Source organism: Eptatretus burgeri, chromosome 13 (genome assembly GCF_056783735.1).
Source record: "Eptatretus burgeri isolate ZD-2024b chromosome 13, Ebu_testis_v1, whole genome shotgun sequence".
Taxonomy (NCBI): Eukaryota; Metazoa; Chordata; class Myxini; order Myxiniformes; family Myxinidae; genus Eptatretus; species Eptatretus burgeri.
The window spans coordinates 34293596-34318394 of record NC_140973.1 but is presented as its reverse complement, the minus strand read 5'-3'; the positions used below and the strand labels follow the sequence as shown (position 1 = coordinate 34318394).

Sequence of the window (24799 nt, the reverse complement as noted above, 5' to 3'; positions counted from 1 at the left end):
AGGTTGGGAAATTGATTTTTGGGATATTTGGAGACAGTGACAGACTTGTGGATGTGTAGCGGGGACGTAGTTTAGCTACGTAGTGTTAAAAGGAACGTGATATAGTATAAGGGACGACGTGGGAGCACGAGTTAGTTAGGGGAGGTAGTGAGAAGGATGGCAGAGTTCAGCGGTGTGTGTGTGTTGAAGAGTTGTGAGGTGAGTACATGATGAGTGAGTGAGGCCAGCGGGTCTGTGTGTATGGAGCGAATGGGGAATGCATGGTGCAATGAGGGATTGGGGGGAGGAGTGACTCCCGCCCAAGGGACCCCGGGGTCAGTGTAGAGTGAGTTAGGGGGTTAGTCAAATTTAAAAAATGGAGGTCGTTTTGCTGTTGGTGGGAGTGTAAGCTCGAAACCCGTTTGGAGGGGTGCAGGAGCCCTGTTGACGGGCTGGGAGCATGGCTGCGAAAAGTGAGTATCGCTGAGTGGGTACCCCGGGCACCAGGCTAGTCGGCCGTGGTAGGCCAAGGGCCCATGGGGGGCCGGGATAGCGTAGTGGGCACGGGTGCGCCTGCTTGGTGCGGGGGGCCGGGGCGCCATTAGCCGCGTGGGCAGTGTTGTGGGCACGGGTGACCCTCGGAAAGGGGCCTGGGAAGCCAGCCTGCCACGTGTGCGTTTCAGGGGAGGTGCCATGGGGGGCACTCCCCGGTGTTTAGGGAGCTGGTAGGCTAGGAGGCAGTGTGGTGCCCGGGGGTGCCATAGCGGGAGAATCGGCAGAGGGTCGTGCCTGCCAAAGGGAGCCACGTGTCCCAGCCATGAGACCGTGTGAGGGCACGGAGAGAAAATTGGGGGGCGAGGCCCGAAATTGTGAGGACACCAACACAGGCGACGGGAATCTGGGTTGTTAGAACCAATAGTTTAAGCCAGAGGCGCTTGTTGAAAGCCCCGGGGTAGTTTAACAGTTAAATGGTTAGGGTAGATAGGAAGTGTACCCCTCCGCACCATCCATCCCCTCGCTCTCGTTGTGGGCTGCTGGACCCACTTTGGGTTAGATCGCTGAAGTCTGGGGAGGCCATCCTGAGGCTTGAATTGGGCCTCGACACAGGACGTTAGCTCTCCCTTATTCCCCTCCGGGAAGGGAACGTAGGGGTTGGGAGTAGGCTAGGTGACAGGATAGGTTAGCCGAACAAGGACAGTACAGGGGGTTAGGGGACGATTTATAGTGGGGAAGTAAAAATAAAAACAAAAAAATAAGTTGGGGCTAAATTGGGGTTTGACAAATTAAGGGAGTGGGTATGTACAGTGACAGGCAAAGGCGATAGGTTGGGAGGGAGACAGGTAGGTAGGTCCAAGCCCGCCTTCCAAGTGGCCAGCACCACCGCACTCCCTCCACCAACCTCCACGGAACGGCACAGGCTGGCCAACTTCATCGGCAGCTGTTGTTTTGCTGCGAGGCCTGTGCCGGCTGGATCGTCTGCAGCTGCTATGCTGCAAGGCCTGTGCCGGCCCACTTCATCTGCCGGCTGGCTGTTTTTCTTCAAGGCCCGTGCCGGCCAGTTCTTCTTCTGCGGGCTGTGTTTGCCTGCTGCCTTTGCCATGCCATGCCCACTGCCCCTGTTCACCAGCCCCGTTCAATTTTTGCTTTGCCCCCCCCCCTGTTCATTGCCATGTGCGCCAGGATCAAGGCAACAGTTTGCAAGCTGCGGGAACTGCCCTGTTGGCAGCTACAACACGGGCCTGCAGTGGCGGCCCGTGCACCATGTTTGTGTCCATCCATTCATCCATCCATTCGTTGTGTTCATTGCGTGTGCCACTTGAGCTGGCACGGAGACTACGTTTGTGCAGCCCATGCACCGTTGTGGTTCACTGCGTTCAGTTCAAAAGGGAAGGCCTTGGACTGCGTGTGAGCAGCCGGCCACGTTCCCTGTCACCTGCATTGTTTGAGCCAGAGACTGCATGTGAGCAGCCTGGCTCCCTGCTAACTGCTTTCTTTTTGCAGAGTTCATTGATCCTGGGCCATGGTTTAGTGTAAAATTTGTAAGTTAAGGTTAAGATGTACTGTAAATATGAGTGCGCCCCCGGCATGTTTGTCTTAGCGCCGGCAGTTTTATTTAAGTCGTCTGTGTGAGTGAGTTTGTTTAGGTAGTTACTCAGCCCTCAGGTTATTTATTTTGGGGACACGAATACCATGAATGTCGCACTCAGGGATCCGTAGGTAAAATGTACTAGGGGAAAACTACACATGATGGCACACGAAAATTTGACGACTCGGGACGAGTCTGTAAAAAGGGGAGGGGTAGTGTTGTGGTTGACGAAATTCACAAACCACCATTCAGGTCCCTTAGGTGAGATATCTCGGTAAGTATATGTGTAGTTAGGCCCAAACCCGTTGTCTAGAGGGAATAAATGTCATTCATGCGGGCTGCGACTCTTCAGGATAGCCGTTTTTCTTTTACTATCTTTATTTTGGACCAGCCGCCATTATTATCACCACCAACCACGTCTCAACAGCCATCACACAACAACCACCAACCACAACGCCGCTTCACAACAACAACCACCAACCACAACGCCGCTTCACAACAACAACCACCAACCACAACGCCGCTTCACCACAACCGCCACGACCTTTACCGTCACAACTCGCCACCATCGCATCCACACCATCTCGCGCCACTAGTGGGCACCGATGCTGGACTCGTGCAGGGCGCGCACCGAGCAGCGTATTCAGAGACATCACAGACTTTCCGAAGAAAAACGGATCAAAAACGACTCACGCCCACTTTTGTTCCGTCCAATCGGTGAGCGAGGGGCAATTTGGCCCCGCCTCCAGGGCGTTGGAGGGCGGACGCTATATGCAAATTCATGGATCAAAAAGCATTCACGCCCACTTTTCCTCGGGCCAATGGGGGGCCAGTTAGAGAGGTGAAGGGTCGGAGGCAGAGGGTCAAGGGTGAAAGAGCGAAGCTACGGGGCTTATATAAACGGCTGCGTTCGTCAGTAAAGACAGTTGTGCGGAGTTCAAGAGAGTCGTCGGTGGAGCTGGAAAGAAGTGGGAGAAGTCAAGAGTGAAGAGTTGGGACGAGCCAAGAGAGGAGACGGAGAGGGCGAGTAGACGGAGCTGTGGAGAGGTGACGGCGGCGAAGGCGGGCGAGGGGGTGCTCGCGTCGGTGCCGGGAGCTGCACAGGGAGAGGCCAGCAACTCGCCCGAGGTCGAGGAGGAGACGCTCGCCGCGGGACCCGAGACAGGGTGATATCCTCCTTCCCCCGAGCATCAGCAACCCCCTCCTGTTTCCCCCCGCGCTGAGATAGTGCGACAAAGGGGGCCCCTTTCCCACCCCCTACCAGACACTGTCCGCGAGGCCCGCGGAATTGAGGCACCACCGCCACTTCGCGTCTCATCATCAGACGGTAGGCCCGACACGGTCTCGGCCCCAGGCCCGCCTACCCCCATCATCCTGGAGGGTGGTTCTCTTTTCTTTTGCTTTTGGGAATATGTGTTGTCGGCGCCGTTTGTGAAGTAAAATTGTATAAGTGTTGCCGTGTGCCCGGTAGTTGGTTAGATCTGCATTGTTGCATTTGCTTTTTGTGTAATATTGCATTGTCTTCTTCTTTTACATTTGCTTTTGGTGTAATTGTATATGTGTGCTTTCCGTTCATCGCGAAATAAATGTGCTTATTGTTGAACTGTTTTCCCGCTTCGCTTCGTCTTTTCCTCTATTGAATCCCCATCTTGCTTCACGTAAAGGGTTGGTCGTGGGCTAAAACGCCCGATAATTAATCGAACCGTCGAGACCGACGAATAACACCACTCGGTTATCCCGATAGTACGGAACGGGTCGCTTGAAGTGGCCCGTGTCCGAAGTCGACCTGCGGCGAGGTGCGATCGCCCGGTCTACCCTCCGTGTGGGTACTTAGGTAGGTCGAATTTGGCGAGCAACCCTATCCCACGCGGGGGCCGATTGGCACGATCACGGTGAGACCGAAAGGTCCACCCGTGACTAGTTCCCGGCGTTAGTCCGAGAGGGTCACGACTGGATTGTCCGTCCGGTGGGCGACGTGCCGCTGCCGCGATTCGAGTTACGTGGCCGTCCGCACGCCGGCGGGCGCGAATCCGCAACAATACTGTAGGTACATTACATACATACACACATTACATAGATACATACATACAAACATACATTATATACATACATACAAACATACAAACAAACATACACACATACATTACATACATACATTAAGTACACACATACATACATACATACATTACATACACACATTACATACAAACACATACATACACACATTACATACACACATACAAACATACATTACATACACACATTACATACATACATACACACATACATAACAAACATATATTACATACACACATTACATACTGTTACGGCTGTGGAAATTCGCATTACACCATAAAGGGCCCTCAGGTGATATATCTCCAGAGGTACATGTGTAGTTCGCCCAAACCCGTTGTATCGAGGGAATTTATGTGATCCATCTGGGCTGCGACGCTTTGAGTTAGCCATTTTTCTGTTCTATCTTTTATTTCAAACAAACAGCATCTCAACAACCACGCCATCCCCACCATAGCGCCAACCACACCACAACGACGCCACCTCCACCACCTTCGCTACCACATCATCGCTTCTACAACCATTCGCAAACACCACCACCTTCGCCTTTACCTTCACAACTTCATCCCCCATCATCGCTTCTACGGCCATTTCCAAACACCACCAGTCAACACCAAACGTCGTGTTCCCGGAGCCGTTCGGCCATGGAGGCCGAACGCGTCAATCCGCGGATCAGGAATGCTTCACGCCCACTTCTCCTCCGTCCAATGGGCAAGCGCGAGGCGGCTTGGCCCTGCCTCCAGGCGCGTATAGGTGAATTCGGTCCATGTCCGTCTTTGCAAATTATCGGATCAGGGGAGGTTCACGCCCATTTTTGCCCGACCAATGGCTGACCGGGGGGCGGTGTGGCCCCGCCTCTAATCGCGGTCTGATCCGGGAATTTTCATATCGGCGCCTCCTGAGAGCTATAAAGGTGTGAGCGGAAGGCGACTCGCAAAAAAGGAGAGTGTGGAACTGGGGGAGTTGAAAAAGAGAAGAATGTGGAACTGGTGGAGCTAAGCGTAAGCGTGGTGAGAGAAGCGAGAAGCATTGAGCGTTGGGGAGCGGAGTTGAGAGTTGAGCTGGAAGAAGGGGAGTGCGCGCAGTGGAGCTGCAGGCGGCGGGTCGGGGCAAGGGAGCTCGGGTCCGAGGCCAGGAGGACGGCGGTCGGCGACGAGGTCGCGGTGTGGGGGATCGCTTGTCTCGTCGCGGGACCCAAGCCAGCCAGCCATTCCCCTCCCCCAGGCATCAACAATTTCCCCTTCCCCCACGCTGAGATAGTGCAAAGGGGGCCCCGTTCCTCCCCCACCCCAAACGTGGTGCCAACGAGCACGCCAGGGGTACGGAGTCGGGGCACAGCGGCACGGACATTTTCCGGCTTGCCCGCCAACGCGTCACGAGGACGTGGGTAAGACCTCCCCGGTCTCGCGGATCTGGCCGCTCCTCTAGGTCCCGCGCACATTTGGCCTACGGGCCTGTCTGCCTCCTTGTCTGTGAGGGTGGCTTCCTTCTTTTGCTTTTGTGTAAATGGGTGTTGGTGCCGTCTGTGAAGTAAAACTGTGTAAGTGTTGCCGTGTGTACGCGTTAGGTCGGTGTCAACTGTTTTCTTCTTGCCTTTGCTTTTTGTGTATGGCTGTATATACGTGCTTTCCGTGTGTCGCGTAATAAAATGCTTGCATGTTGAACTGTGCCCGTTTCGCTTCGTCTTTTCTCCATTTGAATCTCCATCTTGCATCACGTAAGGGTTTCGTAGTGGGTTCAACATCCCGGTAATTAATCGGAACCGTCAAGGCCGACGATAACACCGCTCGGTTATCACTGTAGCACGGAACGGACCGCTTAAGCGGTTCGTGTCCGGAGTCAGCCTGTGGCGTGGTACGATCGCCCAGTCGATCATTCGCACAGGTACTTAGGTAGATCGAATTTGGCGAGCAACCCTATCCTACGCGGGTGGCCGATTGGCATGATTGTGGTGAGTTCGAAAGGCCCACCCGTGACTGGCTCCGGGCGATAGTTCCAGGAGGGTCACGACTGAATTGTCCGTCCGGTGGGCGACGTTCCGCGATTCGAGTTACGTGGCCGTTCGCACGCCGGCGGGTGCGAATTCGCAACAATACATACATACAAACATACGTACATACATAATCACATACACTTGCTCCATTATATGTAGATTATTAACCTCCGCCATCGAAGATGGACGGAGGTTACTGTTTTCACTCGTCTGTTTGTTTGTTTGTGAACAGTATTACGGAAAAACTCCTGGACGGATTTCGACGAAACTTGGTGGAGGGATTAGGTATGGTCCAAGGATCATGCCATTAGATTTTGGAGTTGGTCCAAAGTCCAATATGGCCGCTATGGCGGCCATTTTGAAAAAAGATTTGAATTTTTGTTTTTGCATTTCTACATGTTTTAAGTGATTTCCAACCAAAAAAACAAACTTTGTTGGAGAAAAAAAAACAAAATTCTTGCAACTTTTTTTCAAAAAAATTTTGATTTTATTTGAAAAATATTTGAATTTTTTTTTTTGCATTTCTACATGTTTTAAGTGATTTCCATCCCCCAAAAAAATTTGTTCGAGGAAAAAAAAAAATTTAGCAACTTTTTTTTCAAAAAAAATTCCATTTTTTTTTTGGGCATTTCTACATGCGCGTCAATCCAGTTTAGTTTATTCAATCGTGGTTCAGTCGAGTCTGATCCGTTTTGACCTACAATTAATAAGATATCAGGTTCACTTAAGTGACCCAGCAGTACTGGCAGCGGAGGTTTTGCACTCTACCGATGTTAATTACCCTCTAGTTAATTGTGAGACACACCAGTACACAAACATTACACAAAATACATGAGACAAAACTACACAAACACCACACAAAACAAGTCCTGATGAGAATCTGCAATCTCTGATTGCTCTTTTTACCTCTGCCAGGAAAGCTGAAAGAGGTTATATTTTCACACCTTTCTGTCTGTCTGTTTGTTTGTTTGTCTGTCTGTTTGTGTACAGTATATCTCAAAAAGATGTGAACGGGTTCGGATGAAACTTCGTGGACAGGTTGGGTGTGTGACAAGGAAGAATTGATTCAATTTTGGTGAAGATCCGAATCTGGATCCGGTCACTAAAATATTTTAAGTGATTGTTCACCATTGAGAGACAGGGCCAAAAACGATATCGTACTGTATAGCATGATATTTCAAAAATTTATTGGCCCAGATATGTTCTCGTGGATCAGGCATGAGGTGGCAGCGGTATGCGCTCTACCGAGTACCCTTCTAGTTCTTATGAATTAGGATGGGATATTCAGGCTAATTCAGATGATGTCTGGCCCTGAATTTACTTTTGATCATCATGTTATAAGAGGGATTACATCGTGCAATGAGAGAGGGTCCAGCACAGAGCATGGAAACATTGTTCGGGAATATCAGATCGTATTGATGAGGAAAGAGTGGATAAATTGAAGTTGTTTATATTAGACAAAACAACATTATATGGGTATATGATAGAATAATTTAAGATGTACAAAGAGATTTACAGTAATATGAAGTGTAATTTTTGAGATGGTGGATTGGCATGTACAGGACCGAGAGAACACAGCTAGCAGAAAAAAAAAATAGAAAGTTAGAACTGAGATGAGATAGGGATTTTATACTTGGAGAGAATTTCGTATGTGAAATCGTTTCCAGGAAAACTAATCAGAATATGGCCTGCTAATGAGTTCAAAACAAATTATCAAATACCTTGAGGTAACAACTATACATGTGTACAGGTGGCTTGGGTGAGTAGCCAAGGATGAGCATGCGCTTTGCTTTGCTACATCCCAGCGAGCACACAGACGTTGGTCCAAGGTAGGCAAAGGTTACAATGGTCGGTTGCAACGTTGATACAGTGTTGGTGTTCTACATGCAGTGTGTATACCTTTGCCGAGGAATTTTCTTGCCCGTCTCCTACCTTCCCTTTGATTTTTTCCCCCTCTTTTATCTCTCCTCTATTGATCCTTTTTTTCTCCCTCTTTTGCAAAAAGCAAACAAGCCCCTCATCCACTAGATTGCCAATTGCGAATTATAAAAACCAAATTGGATTCTCCGAGATGACAATGGGAAACTTCTTAGAAGGTTCCTTAGCCGCATAACTGCTTCGGCAACACCGCCATCCTGGAACGGTTGATTGATTCATCATCGACAATTGGTTCTGGTATTCTGTGTTGGGGATGAAATACAAGTTCCAAGTTTGAAGATGTGTAGCGGTGACATGAAGCAGGTTAGATGAACAAAATTACCTTGCTCTGGAGCTTTTATTTCTTGTATTGCCTTGGACTACTAATATTGTGGCATGTCGTGGTGCTGTAAGTTTTTTGTTGAGATAACTGAGTTAGAGTCGGCTTCACACAAGGATATACAAAAATATGTGTGTGAGGAACATAAACACAGGAGGGGTCCAATTTAGCCCACCATTTGCCTCGTCGTTAACCTGGGCCCATGACCTTGATGGCAGTTCATACTTATATGGACTTAGTCACCCTATTATTGCCATTAAGTTACTCCAACATCTCTTTCACATGCACAGGCAAATAATTTGGTCATGATACCAGCACACAATGATCTACACTTTTTGAGAGAAACCATGAAATATTTGATGTCTACAACATAAATTGAGCAGTAAATGTTGTTTTAAACACTCGAATAAACTCACAAAACATTAAGTCATTAACACTTTTGCTCGAAGGACAAATGACATAAAGTCATAATCACTTTAATTGATCATCTTCAAGGTTCAATTTACAACTCAAGTCCAATTTACTGATTCGAGTTAATCGAGTTAATCGAGCCTGTTCGAGTGAACCCAAAACTGACTGTGGTGTAATAAATAAATAAATATAGTTCTCTTATAAGGAATTTCAACACAGGAGGAGGCCATTAAATAAATTCCCATAAAGCATGCACAATGGTTTCCAACCTATGGTTGCTTGTCCATGCTTGATTGTTTTTCAAATGCTGAGCATCAAGCAAGGAAGCAGCACGTATCATTTTAAAGTCTTTGGTATGACTCAGCTCGGGTTCGAACCATCGACCTTCCAGACTCAAAGGGGATGCTGCCAAGTCTGGTTAAATGCTTACCTGGGACCAGTGCTTATGTGTTGCGATGCTTACGTGTGACAATGGGAGATCTCATCAAATTATTGACATATTGAGAATACCTTCAGTTTTACTAACGTTTGAAATGTTCCCCAAAGCCATCATACCGATCATTCCACATGAGGTCCGGTCTGCCTTCTCCCCAAAATATGGTGACTTCCAGCTCAGGATCGTGGGACACGTCACACCGGAAAGAGGCCGTGCCAAGTCGAGGCACACGAAGGTTCTCGAGTTTCAAAATTCGAGTTGCATCTGAGAATGTGCCGCACCAATTATAAATGTGTCAATTTTGAAACTGAGACATTTTCACACCAGCACAATGATAGGCTTACACACACACACGCACGCACGCACGCACGCACGCACGCACGCACACACGCACACGCACACACACACACACGATTTCTACCAGTTCTATTTGTATTTTCACCAAATAATGTAATAAATAAATGTCATTTTCTGTGTGTGTGTGTGTGTGTGTGTGTGTGTGTGTGTGTGTGTGTGTGTGTGTGTGTGTGTGTGTGTGTGTGTGTGTGTGTGTGTGTGTGTGTGTGTGTGTGTGTGTGTGTGTGTGTGTGTGCGCGCGCGTAACACCAATCTTGTGAAAACTACTGGGCCAATTGCCACCAAACGGCCCATTGACCAAGTTTGACCTGGTGGTGAACATAGGCTACTTGGGGGGTTTTTTGACCATAAATAATGATGGTATCCCAAAAATACATTCTAAATTATATTGTGCTGGTTTGTAGGCGTGACTTCGACGTCTCTGGCTCTAATTGGTTTAAACTTGCATATTACGTCACGCCTTACATCATTTCGTCCTGTCTAGCCCTATTCCTAGCTTTCTGTAAGATTAGTTATGACCTTCGCCAAAGGAGAGGGTATTGCATTTGGGTCTGTTTGTTTGTTTGTCTGTTTGTCCGCACAGACCTTTCGTGCTTTTCTCCGCAGCCGCTTGTCGGATTGAGATGAAATTTTCACCATTGGTGCGACTATTCATGTGGAATGTTTTAATGATAATTATGATGTCATAGGTCACGGGGTATGGCAGCCATGTTGGAAAAACAGGAAAAAAATTGGAGCTCTGCATCTCTGAAACCACACAAAGGAAAAAATTGAAACTTAGCACATAGCAAGTACTCCTCATGGGGAATGAGTTTGATTTTTATGACATCATAGGTGCCTTCGTTATGATGTCATACTTGCAAATGTAAATGCTACATCCGATCAGTATGAAAATTTTTGAGGGTCAACGATGGATAAAATAGTCCAGAGAAAAAAAAAACTGATAACATCATCGGTGACGTGATTCGTTCGCCACATTGTTGTTTTTTAACCTTCAAAAATCTTCTTCTCTGAAGTGGCTGAACAAATTGAGGCAAAACTTTACACATGTGACCGCCTGTTCATGAGGAACAAAAGGTTCACACATTTGACATCTTAGGTCACATAATTTGGCAGATATATTGGATTTACCCTAAAACCTATAAAAAAAATACACCACTCAAAAGAAGTCTTGATGAGAGTCTGCATTCTCTGATTGCTCTTTTTCATGTTGTGATTGTAATTCCCTTAATATAATTTATGCAAAATAATTCACGATTTTGATATGCAACGACCCCAAACTTAACTTTCCGTGAAAACGACTCGAGGTTATGATCCATAAATTATATTAAGGGAATTACAATAACAATGGCTGGTCTTACCGAAAGTTTGGGTAAGTTATGTTCATTTGTAGTTATGTTCTTTTGAAGAGTTATTTTTTTGTATACCTTGTTGAGGCTCGTATGAGAGTTAACACACACCGCACAGCAAGTGGGGCATGAGACAATAGGGACGGGAGGGGAAGGACAAAACAGTGGGGAACAGAGATATTAGGAGATCTGTGGAAGGGAGAGGGATGGGGTGGGGGACATGGGGTATACAAGATGGACATTACAAGGGACTTAAAGGAAGGAAAGCAGGGAATTTGAAGGAGGTGGGTTTGGGGTGGATTAACGGGGGAGAAAAGATCGAGGATCTGGATGGGGGACGATAAGAGGCTGTGGTGAACAGCTGTTTTGAAGGCCTGGAGGGAAGAATGAGATTGAACAGAGTGAGGAAGTTTTTCCTTCCTCACTCTGTTCAGGAAGAGGAAGGAAGGAAGAACAGAGTGAGGAAGTGTCTGCGAGGAAGGAAGCAGGGGAAAAAAAGGAATGAAAGAATGAAGGTGAGCAGAGATTCGTGATTTTGTTCATTTTACCAGAATGGGGTTGTTGGCGGACCTTGAGGGCCCTGCAGAAATATGGTGGAGACAAATCGCAGACAGAGCAGGGGGGCGAGACTGGACAGGAGATGGTAGAAGACAAAAAGACCACCGACCTGCCTGTGGTGAGAGAGTGAGAGGCCCAAAAACTCAGCCTCATCACGGGAGATGCCAATGATCCGAAATGCCTTGGTTTCCACAGTGTGAAGCCGAGAAAGGTGAGAGGCGGGAGCACCAGCCGAAAGGGGAGAGCAGTACTCCATCAAGCTGTGGACGAAAGCTTTGTATGTGGTCAGGAGCTCAGGTTGGCCGAGGAAGGACTTTGCACGACGGAGGATTCCCAGTCGGCGACTGGCTTTGGAGGCGAGGTTTGAAATGTGGCTTTCCCAGGAAAGGTCATGGCAGATCGTTAGACCCAGAAGCTTGAAAGAAAGGACTTCCAGAGGATTGTTGAGAAAGTAGATGGGGGGTTTTCCAAATGGTCCTTTCGGAGAGACAAACTGAGAGTTTGAGATTTATCCGTATTGAAAGACATGTTCCACGTGATGGACCAGTTTGTGATTTTACCCAGATCTGCAGTGAGCGAAGAAGCTGCTGCTTGCCAGTCAGGGATGACCGATGGTACGGCAGAGGGTGGAGTCATCAGCTCAGAGAAAGAGGATTTTCCAAAGAGTCCAAGAGATAATTGATGAAAACCAGAAAAAGAGCAGGGTCCAGAACGCTACCTTGAGGAACTCCAGCTTGGACAGGAAGAGGGGATGAAAGAACTCCATTTAGGGCCACACGTTGACTGAGCCAGGAGAGGAAGTCTGTGAGCTATGTGTGGAGATGGCCTTGGATCCCATGGGAAGAGAGTTTGGTGAGCAGGGCAGGGTGCCATTCCATGTCAAAAGCACGCGATATGTCGAGGGATATGGCTCTGATTTCATGTCTGGCAATGAGTACCTCCATCCATTTTTGGGAGAGCAGAAGCAGCATATCCAGAGTAGAGGGACCTGGTCTGAAACCAAATTGATGATCGGAAATCAGGCCATTGGAGAAGAAGAAGGATTTGATGTCTGAAGCAAGGATGGATTCCATAACCTTGCAGATGATTGGGAGAAGGCTGATTGATCTGTCATTGCACGGATCTGTTTTTGCACCTTTTTTATGCAGGGCAGTAATGTTTGCTGATTTCCAAGCAGATGGCAGATGACTTTGAGCAAATGCGAGGGTGAATAGAACAGAGAGAGGGTGAGCAAGGGCAGATGAGCAGATTTTTAGGACACGTGGGCTGATGCCGTCTGCAGAATCTGAGTCGAGGTTTGACAGCAAGCTCTCCACCTTATCAGGAGGAAAGACACAGAGTCCAGGGACAGTTGGGTGTGACTGGGTAAGGTGGGTACAGAAAGCAATGGGTTTTGTACACAAGATTTCGATGCAAACACCGAGTTTAGGCATTCAGCCTTTTCATGTGCGGTATCAGCAGTGCGGACATTTGAGGTAAGGGATGGGATGGAGGGGGAACATACACCAGAAGCAGTGTATGGAGGGAGAGTGAGGAAAGTGAGGGCAGTGCATGGAGAGTGAGGAATAAAGACTTTGATGAAGAGAGCAACTCCTCCACCAGGACGAGGCTCAGGTCTGTCATACCGGAGGAGGGAGTAACCGGGGAGAGATACTTGGGAGTCAGAGACGTCTTGAGGGAGGAAAGTTTCTGTAAGGCAGATTATGTCTGGTTTGTTCGTGGCAACCTGTATGGAAAGATCTGTAAGGTTTGAGTGAAGACCCCGGATATTTGAGGTCCACACTGTTAATGAAGAGGGAGGGGAGGAGGCTTTGGGTGCAGGGGATGGGAGGGGAGGGGGAGAGTAGGACAAGGGAGAAGGGGGCGCGGAGGTAAGGAGAGTTGTTGAAAGAGTGTGGGGGGTTGCAGAATAGCTCAGGGAGGGGGCCAGATGAGGAGGATAAAAGGCTCTATGGTGCTGGGGGAAAGGACGGGCAAGAGAGGGGCAGAAGGCAGATGAGGATTTGAGGAGGTGGAGTGATGAGATGGATGTGAGAGGCCAGGGGAAGGAGGCAGCTTTGTGGATGTGAGGGGGGGAGGGAATTTGAGAAGGGTGAGTGAGGGGGGTGAATGGTGGGAGAAGGGTGAGTGGGGAGAATTGAGGGAGAAAGGTGAGGGGAAGCTTGGAGGGAGAAGAGTGGGATGGTTGCTTCGAGAGGAAGGGGTGAGAGGGGTGAGATGGCACTGAAGTTGGAAAGAAAAGAATGGTTGATGGAAAGTGAACATTCATAGCAAACTGGGTTTTTTTTTAATGTTTAGGTCAGTTATGCGATTAAGGACATTTCTTGATGGATGCAATGAAGGCGAATTCAGAGAATGGAGAGAAGAAACGCTGTAACAGTTGGATTTTTTAGGCAAGGTATGAAGGAAGAGCCGAATTTGGAGCTTTCTGTTGAAATAGAAAAAAAAGTCGTGAATTATGATACAGTAAAGAGAACCACACGTGTGAAAGAGGAAAATGAAGCATTATTAGAGATGTTTTTTGGTTCACGGGCGCCAGCAGTGACCACTATTTTCGTTGCGTCTGTGTGTCTGTCTGTTTGTGACTCTCTCCAGAGCATAGCTCTGTGACGTTTGATGCGATCTTGATGAAACTTGGACACAAGCTAGATATCATGGTCTAGTTGTGTCTTTTTGTGTGAGGGGCGTCCCACGCCCCTTGTGGGCGGAGCCACGCCCACTTCAACTTTTTTATTTATTTATTTTCTCGATTTTTTTCTCACAATTTCATTTCCTAGAAGCTGTGCATAATGTCCATAAGTACAACATATAAAAAAATCCGATTTGATTTGGTCAATTTTGACAGAAGAGATAGGTTTTCACAGTAGGGCTTCCTCAAAAGCTTCTACTAACTCAATTGTATATATCGTGGCATTGTTCAATAATGCCCACGAACCATCGTCGCCTCCCGGCTGGTGTTTATTATTATTATTATTATTATTATTATTATTATTATTATTTATTTATTTGTTTTTTGAGAGAGAGTTTTCATCAGATTAGGTAATGGGAAGGTTGTAGAAAAAAATCGTGAGGTGAATGGTGAATTTGAATCCTTAAACGCAAAGGGTGGAAACGTATCATGTGGTTACGCGGGAAGCGCATGGCTAAGGGAGGTGTATAGTTTCCTTTATGTCTTGAGAAATCATATCAGCAATTAACTTTGACTGCAAGCTATCAGGGTGTTTGTGTTTGGGTGGAAAGGCTCCATGGCTGGAGTTTGAGCCGTCTTTACCACCCCCTCAGGAATGTGGAATGTGGGGCTCAACGGTTGTTGATCTGGTCCAACCACTCCATCCTCCCTGCCCAGCCAATGCTCCTACCCCTACACCGGCACTTCTCCTGCCCCCCCCATCCCAGCGGTTCTCCCACCCCCCTCCCAGCCCTTGGCCCATCAGCTCTCCCCCCAGACCCTCAATTCTCCCACCCCTTGGCCCTTGAACTCCCCACCACCCCTCCTGCCCTGGCAATTATGCCACCCCACTGGCCCTCCAACTCTTCAACCCCCCCCCCCCTCTCAATTTTTCTCCTGAGCAACGCAGGGTACCCCTGCTAGTTATAAATAATTGGTAAGAAAATAACTTATTTTAGTTGGAAATCTCAATTTGTGAGTTTCAGAAGGTCAAATGGAGTCCTCCCAGGTCTTGAAGTATTCACCTTCATTTTGGTAAAGGATCACGTTTCATGGACCAAATTGTGAAGTTTTGATGTTGTTAAATTTTTGTTCCGAGAATTATTATCAGTGTCATCAATGAAATGATTTTTAGAGTTTTTTGCTCTCATACGAGCTTCAAACGTGTATACAAAAAAATTATAATAATAATAACCGCATGCGACAGCCTCCAATTGTAGTTCATTAGGAGTCATTTTCCCCGGTATCGTTTTCTCAATGTCAGTGAGGTTCTTCTTTATTACTCTCGTTTCTCCTACTACCACTGGCACAATGTTAGGACTCTTCAGCTTCCAGGTTCTTTTGTCTTCATTTTTCATACCAGAGTACTTGGTCATTTTTCTAATTTACACACTATTTAGACGAAAGCCACAAGGTACTGACACGTTGATTAGCAATTCCATCTTTTCCTTTTTGTATCGAAGTTGCCCAGTCGTAATGTATTGTTTACTTTGTCCATGCTTGATTAGGTGGTACGTGAGCACTAAGTCATCATTTTCAACGATTTATTTTGGTTCTTGTTTCCATGATTTTTCTGAACTTGGAATATTGAAATTTTTGCATATGTGCCAGTGGATTACTCACTGGTGTGATGCAGTTTAACCGGGAATTATACAGCACCTTGTTGTGCCTTCATGTATACAGCTGTTCTGACATGAGTCTTTTACATCCCGATAGTGGCTGGTGTTTCCTGTTAGGAGGTGGCTCGTGCTTTCTGTTTCTACTAAGTGGAGGTGAGAGGTGGCTCGGAGGAAAGTTTTGTAATCGGAGGTGGCTCATGCTTTCTGTTTCTACCTTGCAGAACCTACACTTGTTCAATAGACTCAATCCTGCCATCTCCTTAAAGCCATTGGTATTGTGTCCTTGATCTTGAGCATGTATTATGACTCATTCGCATTGCCAGTTAACTTTTTGACCTCTTATTAGCCACTCCAATGAGCCTTTTTCATCTATCCACAATCTGTCCATTTTTTTTTTTGAATCTTCCTACTCTTTTGTCATTCGCCAAATTGTCGGCGTACATTTGTTGATATTTCATTTTGTACTTTTCTTTTGTCTTCTTTGCAATCATTAAGGCTGTATTCATTGCTGTTATTATTCCATGTGTCATCTTCTATTTGCAGCTGTTCTTGGAAATGCTTTACAAGGTTAGTTTGTGATACCATTTCTCTCGTCATCTTCGTGTTTGCGCACAAACCGGATTCAGTAGTCTGTTGGAGCTACATATGATGAGTACAGTCATCATTGGTTAAGCCCCTTGGTTAAACCCCATCAGGCCGCTACTTCCTTCTCATCCCGGCAAGCACATCCTCGGGCTGCAACGATTTTGTGTATGGTGAGGAGTTTCCTTGTTTTGATATCTAGTTTGTCGATTTCTGATTGTGGCCAGTTTACTTTTCCAGAACTGTATTGGAATACTGGTACTGCGAGTTGGTTTGTACCTTTGATTTTGTTTCTTGGGGTGAGTTAAGTTTTCTGGATCATCATCATTATGATCTATGCAGATATTCCTTGGAAATTGTTTTGCACATTTCTTCATGACATATTTGTTGTCCTTCTACTCCGGGGTTATTTGTATGATGCTTCATTTTCCATCACCTATATTGTTGTATCGAGGTTGATTTTGTGTTTTCCATTTTTGTTAGTTTACCTTGTATGAATGTGCACTTGGCACACTTATATTGGCCAAATTCCATTTGAATGCCCTTGGAGTACCATTCTACTACCCTTAGTTGTTCTACCAATTTTTCATATTCGTTGCGAAGATGTTGAAATCATATTCTTACTGATTAGATTGATAGATATTTCAATGGAATATTTTGGACTTTGGACCAATAAATGGCCTGAGTTTCTCGTTCCGGGAATGTTTTGAACGCCACGTGCGTAGTTCAAGTTTATATGAAGTAAAGTCAGCATTACATTGCATTCCAGTTCCGGACTGCACATCATACCAAGTATTCTCTAAGGCCAAAAAATGTATTTGCTCCTAATTCTGAAACAAAAATCTTGCATTGGCTAAAAAATACTCGTATTTTGCATGACCTCAAACCAAAAGGGTCTGAAGATGGTTTGGCACATGACAAACTGCAGTGACATCATCCTGGCATCGGTTTTCCCTTTCCATAGATGTCAAGATCAAATCTTTTCTCATGGGAAATAAAAGTGATTCAAAGCTTGTTTCCTCAAATACATCAGAGAGGAAGGGGTAAAGCAGGACCTTTCAAGCGACTGAGATTCGACGTCGAGATGTACAATTCTCATGCAGGTGTTACGCGCCATGTTTATTAAAAAAAATAAAACACATTATATAAATGAAGCAGCAATTAAGTAAATGTATGAGCACTGCCTACAAAGGCCAAGGAAGACATGGAAATAAACATTATCGTGCAGGAGAAAAATACTAAGGAATCATGGAGTAAAAAAACATTATTTGGCATTCACAATTGTTAGCGAAACATTCTCCATACCTTTCACAAGGAGAAGTGCTTTGGTGATGTTAAAACCCAATTCGTTGGTGGCATTGCAGATGTATTCTCCCTCATCTGACTTCTGGGAGAAAGGTATCCTGATAGAGCCATCCTTTGAGACTTCAAATGCCCGACGGGGAATATTTGTCTGAGACCTGCGTGGAAAAAAAAGAAAAAGAAACAGTCTTCAAATAAAGCAAGCACATCAACAATACAAAAATGAAAATAAACAAATTGTTGCTGTTTTGAGTAAACTGTGTACAGATTAATAGAGTATGACAAATAGATCATTTATACATACATAACCATTTTATTTATGCAAATTCATATTGAATCATCCGATTTGCTTCTAACCTTGCTTGCTTCTAACCTAAGTATTGCCCGTTTTTAAAGATTGTCAGCACAGGTTCACAAAATTAATATCATACTTTGTCAGAGTAATTTTGTACTTCCCTTGGGACCATCTTTGTGTTGCGTATGCAAAATGGAACATGCAAGAAGAGAGACCAGAACCTCTACCCTGCACTCAGACACCCATATCCTCACTCCGATCTCCTTAAAACCACAATTCCTGTTTTCTCACCTTCTCTCGCACCATCCTTTTTCATTCTGATCAGTACTACTTCCTTTTCTTATGGTCAAGTCATGAATCAATCCAGACCGGACAGTTCAAAGATAATTAAGCATGTTACCTCTGCACCATCCTATCATATATCCACTGCAGTCACCAATATAGACATTACAGATGGCTGCTGTGGTCCATTTCCTGGGAACTCTTCTCGTTTGTAATTTTTTTCTTCCTCATATTCACTTGTTTGTCTCTTACTTTTTACTTTTATTAAATGGCACACAAATCCTCAGTTAGAGATCTTCTTCTTCTTCTTCTTCTTCTTCTTCATGTGGAGCCTGTGGCTGCAGGTTGCATCATTGGTCGAGGGCACAGCTCTGCCACTGATGCTGTGCCACTATACCAGTACACTGGTACTCATTTTGCCCAACTCAGAAAGATGACAGGCTGAGTCAACCCCACCTCATGTTAATTCAACAGCCAACAGGGGATCACACTCAGGACCCTCAGATCCCAAGCCAGCCACCCTAACTGCTAAGCCAACACCAGGCTATAGTTAGAGATTAAACTTTAACATAAGGAACAATACATGTGCAAGAGAGAATGCTCAGGAGATGGCATAAATAGAGACTGCAAGACGAGGGGAGCTATACGGTAACTTTACATTGGGGGCTAGCTGGATGAGAAAGACTGAGGCATCATGTTTAAATGGAATTCTTAAATAGCTCCAATATGAAGACTGCAGGCCAAAGCAAATGAGCTGTTTGCTTGATGCTCTGCTTCCAGAAGCACTTGCTATATTGTGCATTTGGTTTTCAAGCAACGTAGGTCAAAGCCTGTGGTCATACAGCTTTACCAATCAAGCAAGGCAAGAACTCGCAACAAGAGGATAGGTCCAACAGTGTGAAATGTTAAATTTTCAAAAATTTTAAAAGACCTTTAACTTCACAAAACATGTACAAAGTAAGAGAGAATAAATGATATCCTGTACACTTTTATTTTTATAAGAGAAAAGACTATCAATATCATTATTGGATGGACGGTTCAATGTTACCCTCTGAGTAAATTAACTCATGATGCTAGGTTCATAGGTTAAAAGCCCATTGGGTTCGGTGGTGGTTTCATGTTGAGATGCTACATAGGTATCTCCGATGTTGTGGGTTCAAATCCAGAAAAATAAATCACCATTATTAAGTATTTTGCTTCAAAGTAGCAGTAGACGGATATCGATTTTGATTCTCAGCATCTGGAGTCTCAAGAGAATTGCCATGTTATGATCAGATTATCAGGTAAAGAACCCAACTCATTCATTAACAACATTAACAGATGGGGTAATCTGCCTGCCATAGAGGTACAGAGCATATAGGCACTGACAAGAAGTTGTGAACATTGCCCTGCTGAGAACCAAGCCCAGACAGGTCTCCGCTCTGTTTCAGGGTGAATCCACACTTTGTAGTTGACTCTAAATACCTTCAGGACAATTTGAGATCAACAACAAAGAATACTACATATGATAATACAGCATCGTTAAAAAAAATTATCGAAATTAAATGGAATTTTAAAAAGTAGGTGTTGACATCATCATCATATTGTATTGCCCTTATAGTTCCCATCGAAGTAAAAGCATGTCTTTGTCCTGGATGTGATATCTGTACAAGCTCCTTTTAAGACTTAGACACCGGTCCAAAAAAAAATATGTAGAAAATTGGATTGTCGCTGCAAACCTTTCTCATGGACACATTTTGATGCCACTGTTGCTGTTGGATTGCAAAGTTCCTTGAAAACTTTTGCAGGACCTTTGCTGATAGTAATGTTGGCTGGGACATAATTTGAGAGATGCATGCCGCTGGCATTGCATGAAATTTTGCTCTTTTGAAGGACTGGGTGGAGGAAAAAAGCACTCATCCCACCTGTCATTGCTCATTGTCGTCTGTCCTGGAATGTGCCAAAAACACTAGAATCACTCAAATTGGTCAAAGTGATGAGGGATGAGTGTAGTTCACACTGTTTCAAACTGACAACCATGTATGCATTTGAAGAAGAGAAAATGAAAGGTTTGAGTTGCAGTGTGTTATTGCTATGGTGAAGAATATATAGCTGTCACAGTAAAATGTTACGGGCCACAATACACACAGACAGGGAGGACCAATATCGGAAATGTCCCTGCATGCCTGAATGGCATCAAGTAACAGCACATCACAAAAGGACACATTCCAGAGCAGCCAAGACGTTTGGAAGTCATTGACAAAATAATGCGTTCAAAAGAACAGAATTGCCTGTCATGCTATAAATACTCGTGTCCGGTTTGTCAATCATTTCATCAACCTTTTACCATGGAATGCTCACAGTCTTGATTTGAACCTGAGAGATTATCCTTTATAAAGCCTGGATAATCCACAAATGTTAATCACAACACAAGCAATGTTTGTCAATGTTTCGAAGGGAGTAGATGCTTAAACCACATCACAGGAAACCAAGGAAGACTTTGCTATATTATGTATTATGTAGTACCTCATGGAGACCATGCTAATTTGGAGGCGATGCATTGGTGTAATGTACTCTATATGCATGACATCAGCATCATGTCACATTCAAGGTCAGAGATAGATGCACCTCATAATATATATATATATCTATATATATATATATATATATATATATATATATATATATATATATATATATATATATATATATATATATATATATATATATATATATATATATATATATATATATACACATAGTTATATATTGTTGTGGTTTAAAAGAAACCGCTATTGTAAATGTGCACTCACGACATGTAGGTCCTTCAGTGTAGTTATTTTCATAACACTTCATAGTTATTTTCATCATAAGTCCCTTAGCTTTAGATGGGTCAGTGGGATCCAAACTGCATTAGAACGGGAAAATTGGAATTCACCCGCTATTTTTCTTTTGCACATGGAAGGTTGTTGGCACAGTGTTCGGAGCCATTTTCTGTGGGCGTGTGCCAATCCTATATCTCTATATATATATATATATATATATATATATATATATATATATATATATATATATATATATATATATATATATATATATCTCTATCTCTATCTCTATCTCTATCTCTATCTCTATCTCTATCTCTATCTCTATCTCTATCTCTATCTCTATCTCTATCTCTATCTCTATCTCTATCTCTATCTCTATCTCTATCTCTATCTCTATCTCTATCTCTATCTCTATCTCTATCTCTATCTCTATCTCTCTCTCTCTCTCTCTCTCTCTCTCTCTCTCTCTCTCTCTCTCTCTCTCTCTCTCTCTCTCTCTCTCTCTCTCTCTCTCTCTCCCCCCCCAACATAAGTACACACACTTCTATTTAATACAGACTGTAGTTTGACACGACCTCTTCCCACACACACACACGTAAAGCAATCACGACATTAAGTCCAGTTACATAACCTCAAACTCCCTCGCTCTAAAGGAGATTCCTCTTCCCACATCCCTCAACCATTAAGCCCTTTGTAAGCCTTCGTGATGGCTATCATGTGCCTGGGCGATATTTGGTCAGCACTGATCTGAGAGGAATCAGCTCCATTCGTCTCCCTATAATCGTTCTTGCGTTCCTCAAACCAGTCAAAGGCTCACTCGCCTTAAGCGGTAGCAAGCGAGGTTCGACTCTTACGACAGCCGGAAGCCCCGACTGAGAGGACTCACTGCAGAAACTCGAGTGGGTGGAGCTTGGGAGGCGGAACCCCAATCTGCGCGCAGGCCTTGCCCAATGACACAAACATTCTCGAAGCTTCCAGGCTGGCCTTATAAAACAGTGAACCCCGGAGCATTTGTGTGAGGCTGTCTTTCAATGGTCATTTACATTGGCTCCTTTCAATGTCATTGAGGCTCCTTTCAATGGTCATTTGTCTCCTTTCAATGGTCGTTCGAGGCTCCTTCCAATGGTCGTTTGTCTCCTTTCAATGGTCGTTTGTCTCCTTCCAATGGTCGTTTATCTCCTTTCAATGGTCGTTTGTCTCCTTTCAATGGTCATTTGTCTCCTTTCAATGGTCGTTCGAGGCTCCTTCCAATGGTCGTTTGTCTCCTTTCAATGGTCATTTGTCTCCTTCCAATGGTCGTTTATCTCCTTTCAATGGTCGTTTGTCTCCTTTCAATGGTCATTTGTCTCCTTTCAATGGTCGTTCGAGGCTCCTTCCAATGGTCGTTTGTCTCCTTTCAATGGTCGTTTGTCTCCTTCCAATGGTCGTTTATCTCCTTTCAATGGTCGTTTGTCTCCTTTCAATGGTCGTTCGAGGCTCCTTTCAATGGTCGTTCGAGGCTCCTTCCAATGGTCGTTCGAGGCTCCTTCCAATGGTCGTTCGAGGCTCCTTCCAATGGTCGTTTGTCTCCTTCCAATGGTCGTTTGTCTCCTTTCAATGGTCGTTTGTCTCCTTCCAATGGTCGTTTATCTCCTTTCAATGGTCGTTTGTCTCCTTCCAATGGTCGTTTGTCTCCTTTCAATGGTCGTTTGTCTCCTTCCAATGGTCGTTTATCTCCTTTCAATGGTCGTTTATCTCCTTTCAATGGTTGTTCGAGGCTCCTTTCAATGGTCGTTCGAGGCTCCTTCCAATGGTCGTTTGTCTCCTTCCAATGGTCGTTTATCTCCTTTCAATGGTCGTTTGTCTCCTTCCAATGGTCGTTTGTCTCCTTCCAATGGTCGTTTGTCTCCTTTCAATGGTCGTTTGTCTCCTTCCAATGGTCGTTTGTCTCCTTCCAATGGTCGTTTGTCTCCTTCCAATGGTCGTTTGTCTCCTTCCAATGGTCATTTGTCTTCTTTCAATGGTCGTTTGTCTCCTTCCAATGGTCGTTTATCTCCTTCCAATGGTCGTTTGTCTTCTCTCAATGGTCATTTGTCTCCTTCCAATGGTCGTTTGTCTCCTTTCAACGGTCGTTTATCTCCTTTCAATGGTCGTTTGTCTCCTTTCAATGGTCGTTTGTCTCCTTTCAACGGTCGTTTGTCTCCTTCCAATGGTTGTTTGCACTATTTCATTGGTCGTTTGCGGACACTTTTTCAATGGGTGCCAGACACTGTTTCCTGAGGTTACAATGCCGGTTCTTGGCACTTTCGCCCCTTTGGTTTTTACCTCATGAACTGTTATCACGAGCGAGGAGTCAGGGCTGCGAGGGGGCGAGTGGAGTCAAGACGATTAATAGGACCGAAATCAAGATGATTAATCTGCTGCACCTTTCTCAGTTTCCCCTTTTCAAATACACTCAAGACACACGTCACTCTTCTCCACACACCCGAGACACCTCACGGTCTTTCTTCCCACTTCTCTCCCTCAGAAGTGAACAGCGGTTGTGAATGCTTGGGCCCGTTCACTGTGTTAGTGGTAGGTAAGGTGCGTGTTAAGTTTGCTCTTTGTCTCTTTCTCTGATCTCGTTGCGATACAAATTGCTTAACCCCAACTTCTCCCCCGTGCCATTGATATCCTTACGTTCCCCCGGCCCCCATTTTTATCCTGCTCCTCATGTGTGTAAATAAACCTGTTCTTGTTGAATCTATTTCCGATCTGTCCATATCCGTCTTTTCCACCATTGGTCTCGCACTGTCCGCAGAGAGATAGATTGGGAGGTTGAGATTCACGATGGTGAGGTTTGCAGTGTCCGGCCTATGCTAGCGGTACAGCTCAGCTGCATTCAAGATCACCAGATAAGGTAAATAGCACATTTGCCGAGGGTGCGTTTCCCAGTCGGGGGGCCACAGGACCCCCAGTTAAACGGTTGTTAAACGGACAGACACGGACTCATGGTTGCTCGATTGGCATTCGTAGTTGTGTCATCAGTGTCATAGTTGCGTCGCATGGGGTGAAGTTATTCGTTCCCGGTGGCCTTAGTTCCGGGTGAGTTCGAGAGAAACCAGGGATTTCCCCCTCGTAGTGGGCTTGAGCCCCGAGACTCCAACACACACACACACACACACACACACACACACACACACACACACACACACACACACACACACACACACACACACACACACACTTGTGGAAGAAGCTTCCTTGTGCCAACACAGAGAGGAGTATATACAACACAGTGCTCAGCATAAAGAAGTGCAGATGATTTTACCATTCCAAGTGAGGCTTTGGGGAGCCAAATACTCTGCAGTCCATCGACACACTCTGGCCTTCCACCACGCTATAAATGGTGTCGTTTGGTGTCATCATCCTTGGGGAGACAGCTGTTCAACAACCAAAAAAAAAATTAAAATTAAACATCAGCAACATTTAGTAACACCATCAAAACAAATTGCATTGCCCAGCTACTTCATTAACACCTGTATGTAGGTATATACAACCAATAATAATAAATATATTTATATGGCGTTTTTGCCAATGGATAAAAAGCACTGAACTACAACTCAGCTTTGAGTTTTCACGTGCACTCAATGATCTTTATTCTACGACTCGATCCTCAACAAGGGACTAAACCATTGAGATTTGAAACTCAAAAAGTAAGACAGAAACAAGTCTATATAAATTGTTTAAATTATATCTTTGCGTTATATTTGAAAGGAAACTCCAA

At 45.1% G+C, this 24799-nt stretch overlaps 1 protein-coding gene across 9 annotated transcripts in view; it reads right to left on the bottom strand.

Annotated features, from left to right (window-relative positions):
• Positions 1-24799, bottom strand: part of LOC147014221 (neuronal cell adhesion molecule-like) — a 395545-nt gene that overhangs the window by 154444 nt on the left and 216302 nt on the right. For all 9 annotated transcript variants that reach the window (XM_085851995.1, XM_085851996.1, XM_085851991.1 and 6 more), the window contains 3 exons: positions 24344-24455; positions 17674-17828; positions 9355-9499 (listed from right to left, as the gene is read on the bottom strand). In XM_085851995.1, the coding sequence (XP_085708121.1) occupies positions 9355-9499; positions 17674-17828; positions 24344-24455 (412 nt within the window). The remainder of the gene's footprint in view (positions 1-9354; positions 9500-17673; positions 17829-24343; positions 24456-24799) is intronic.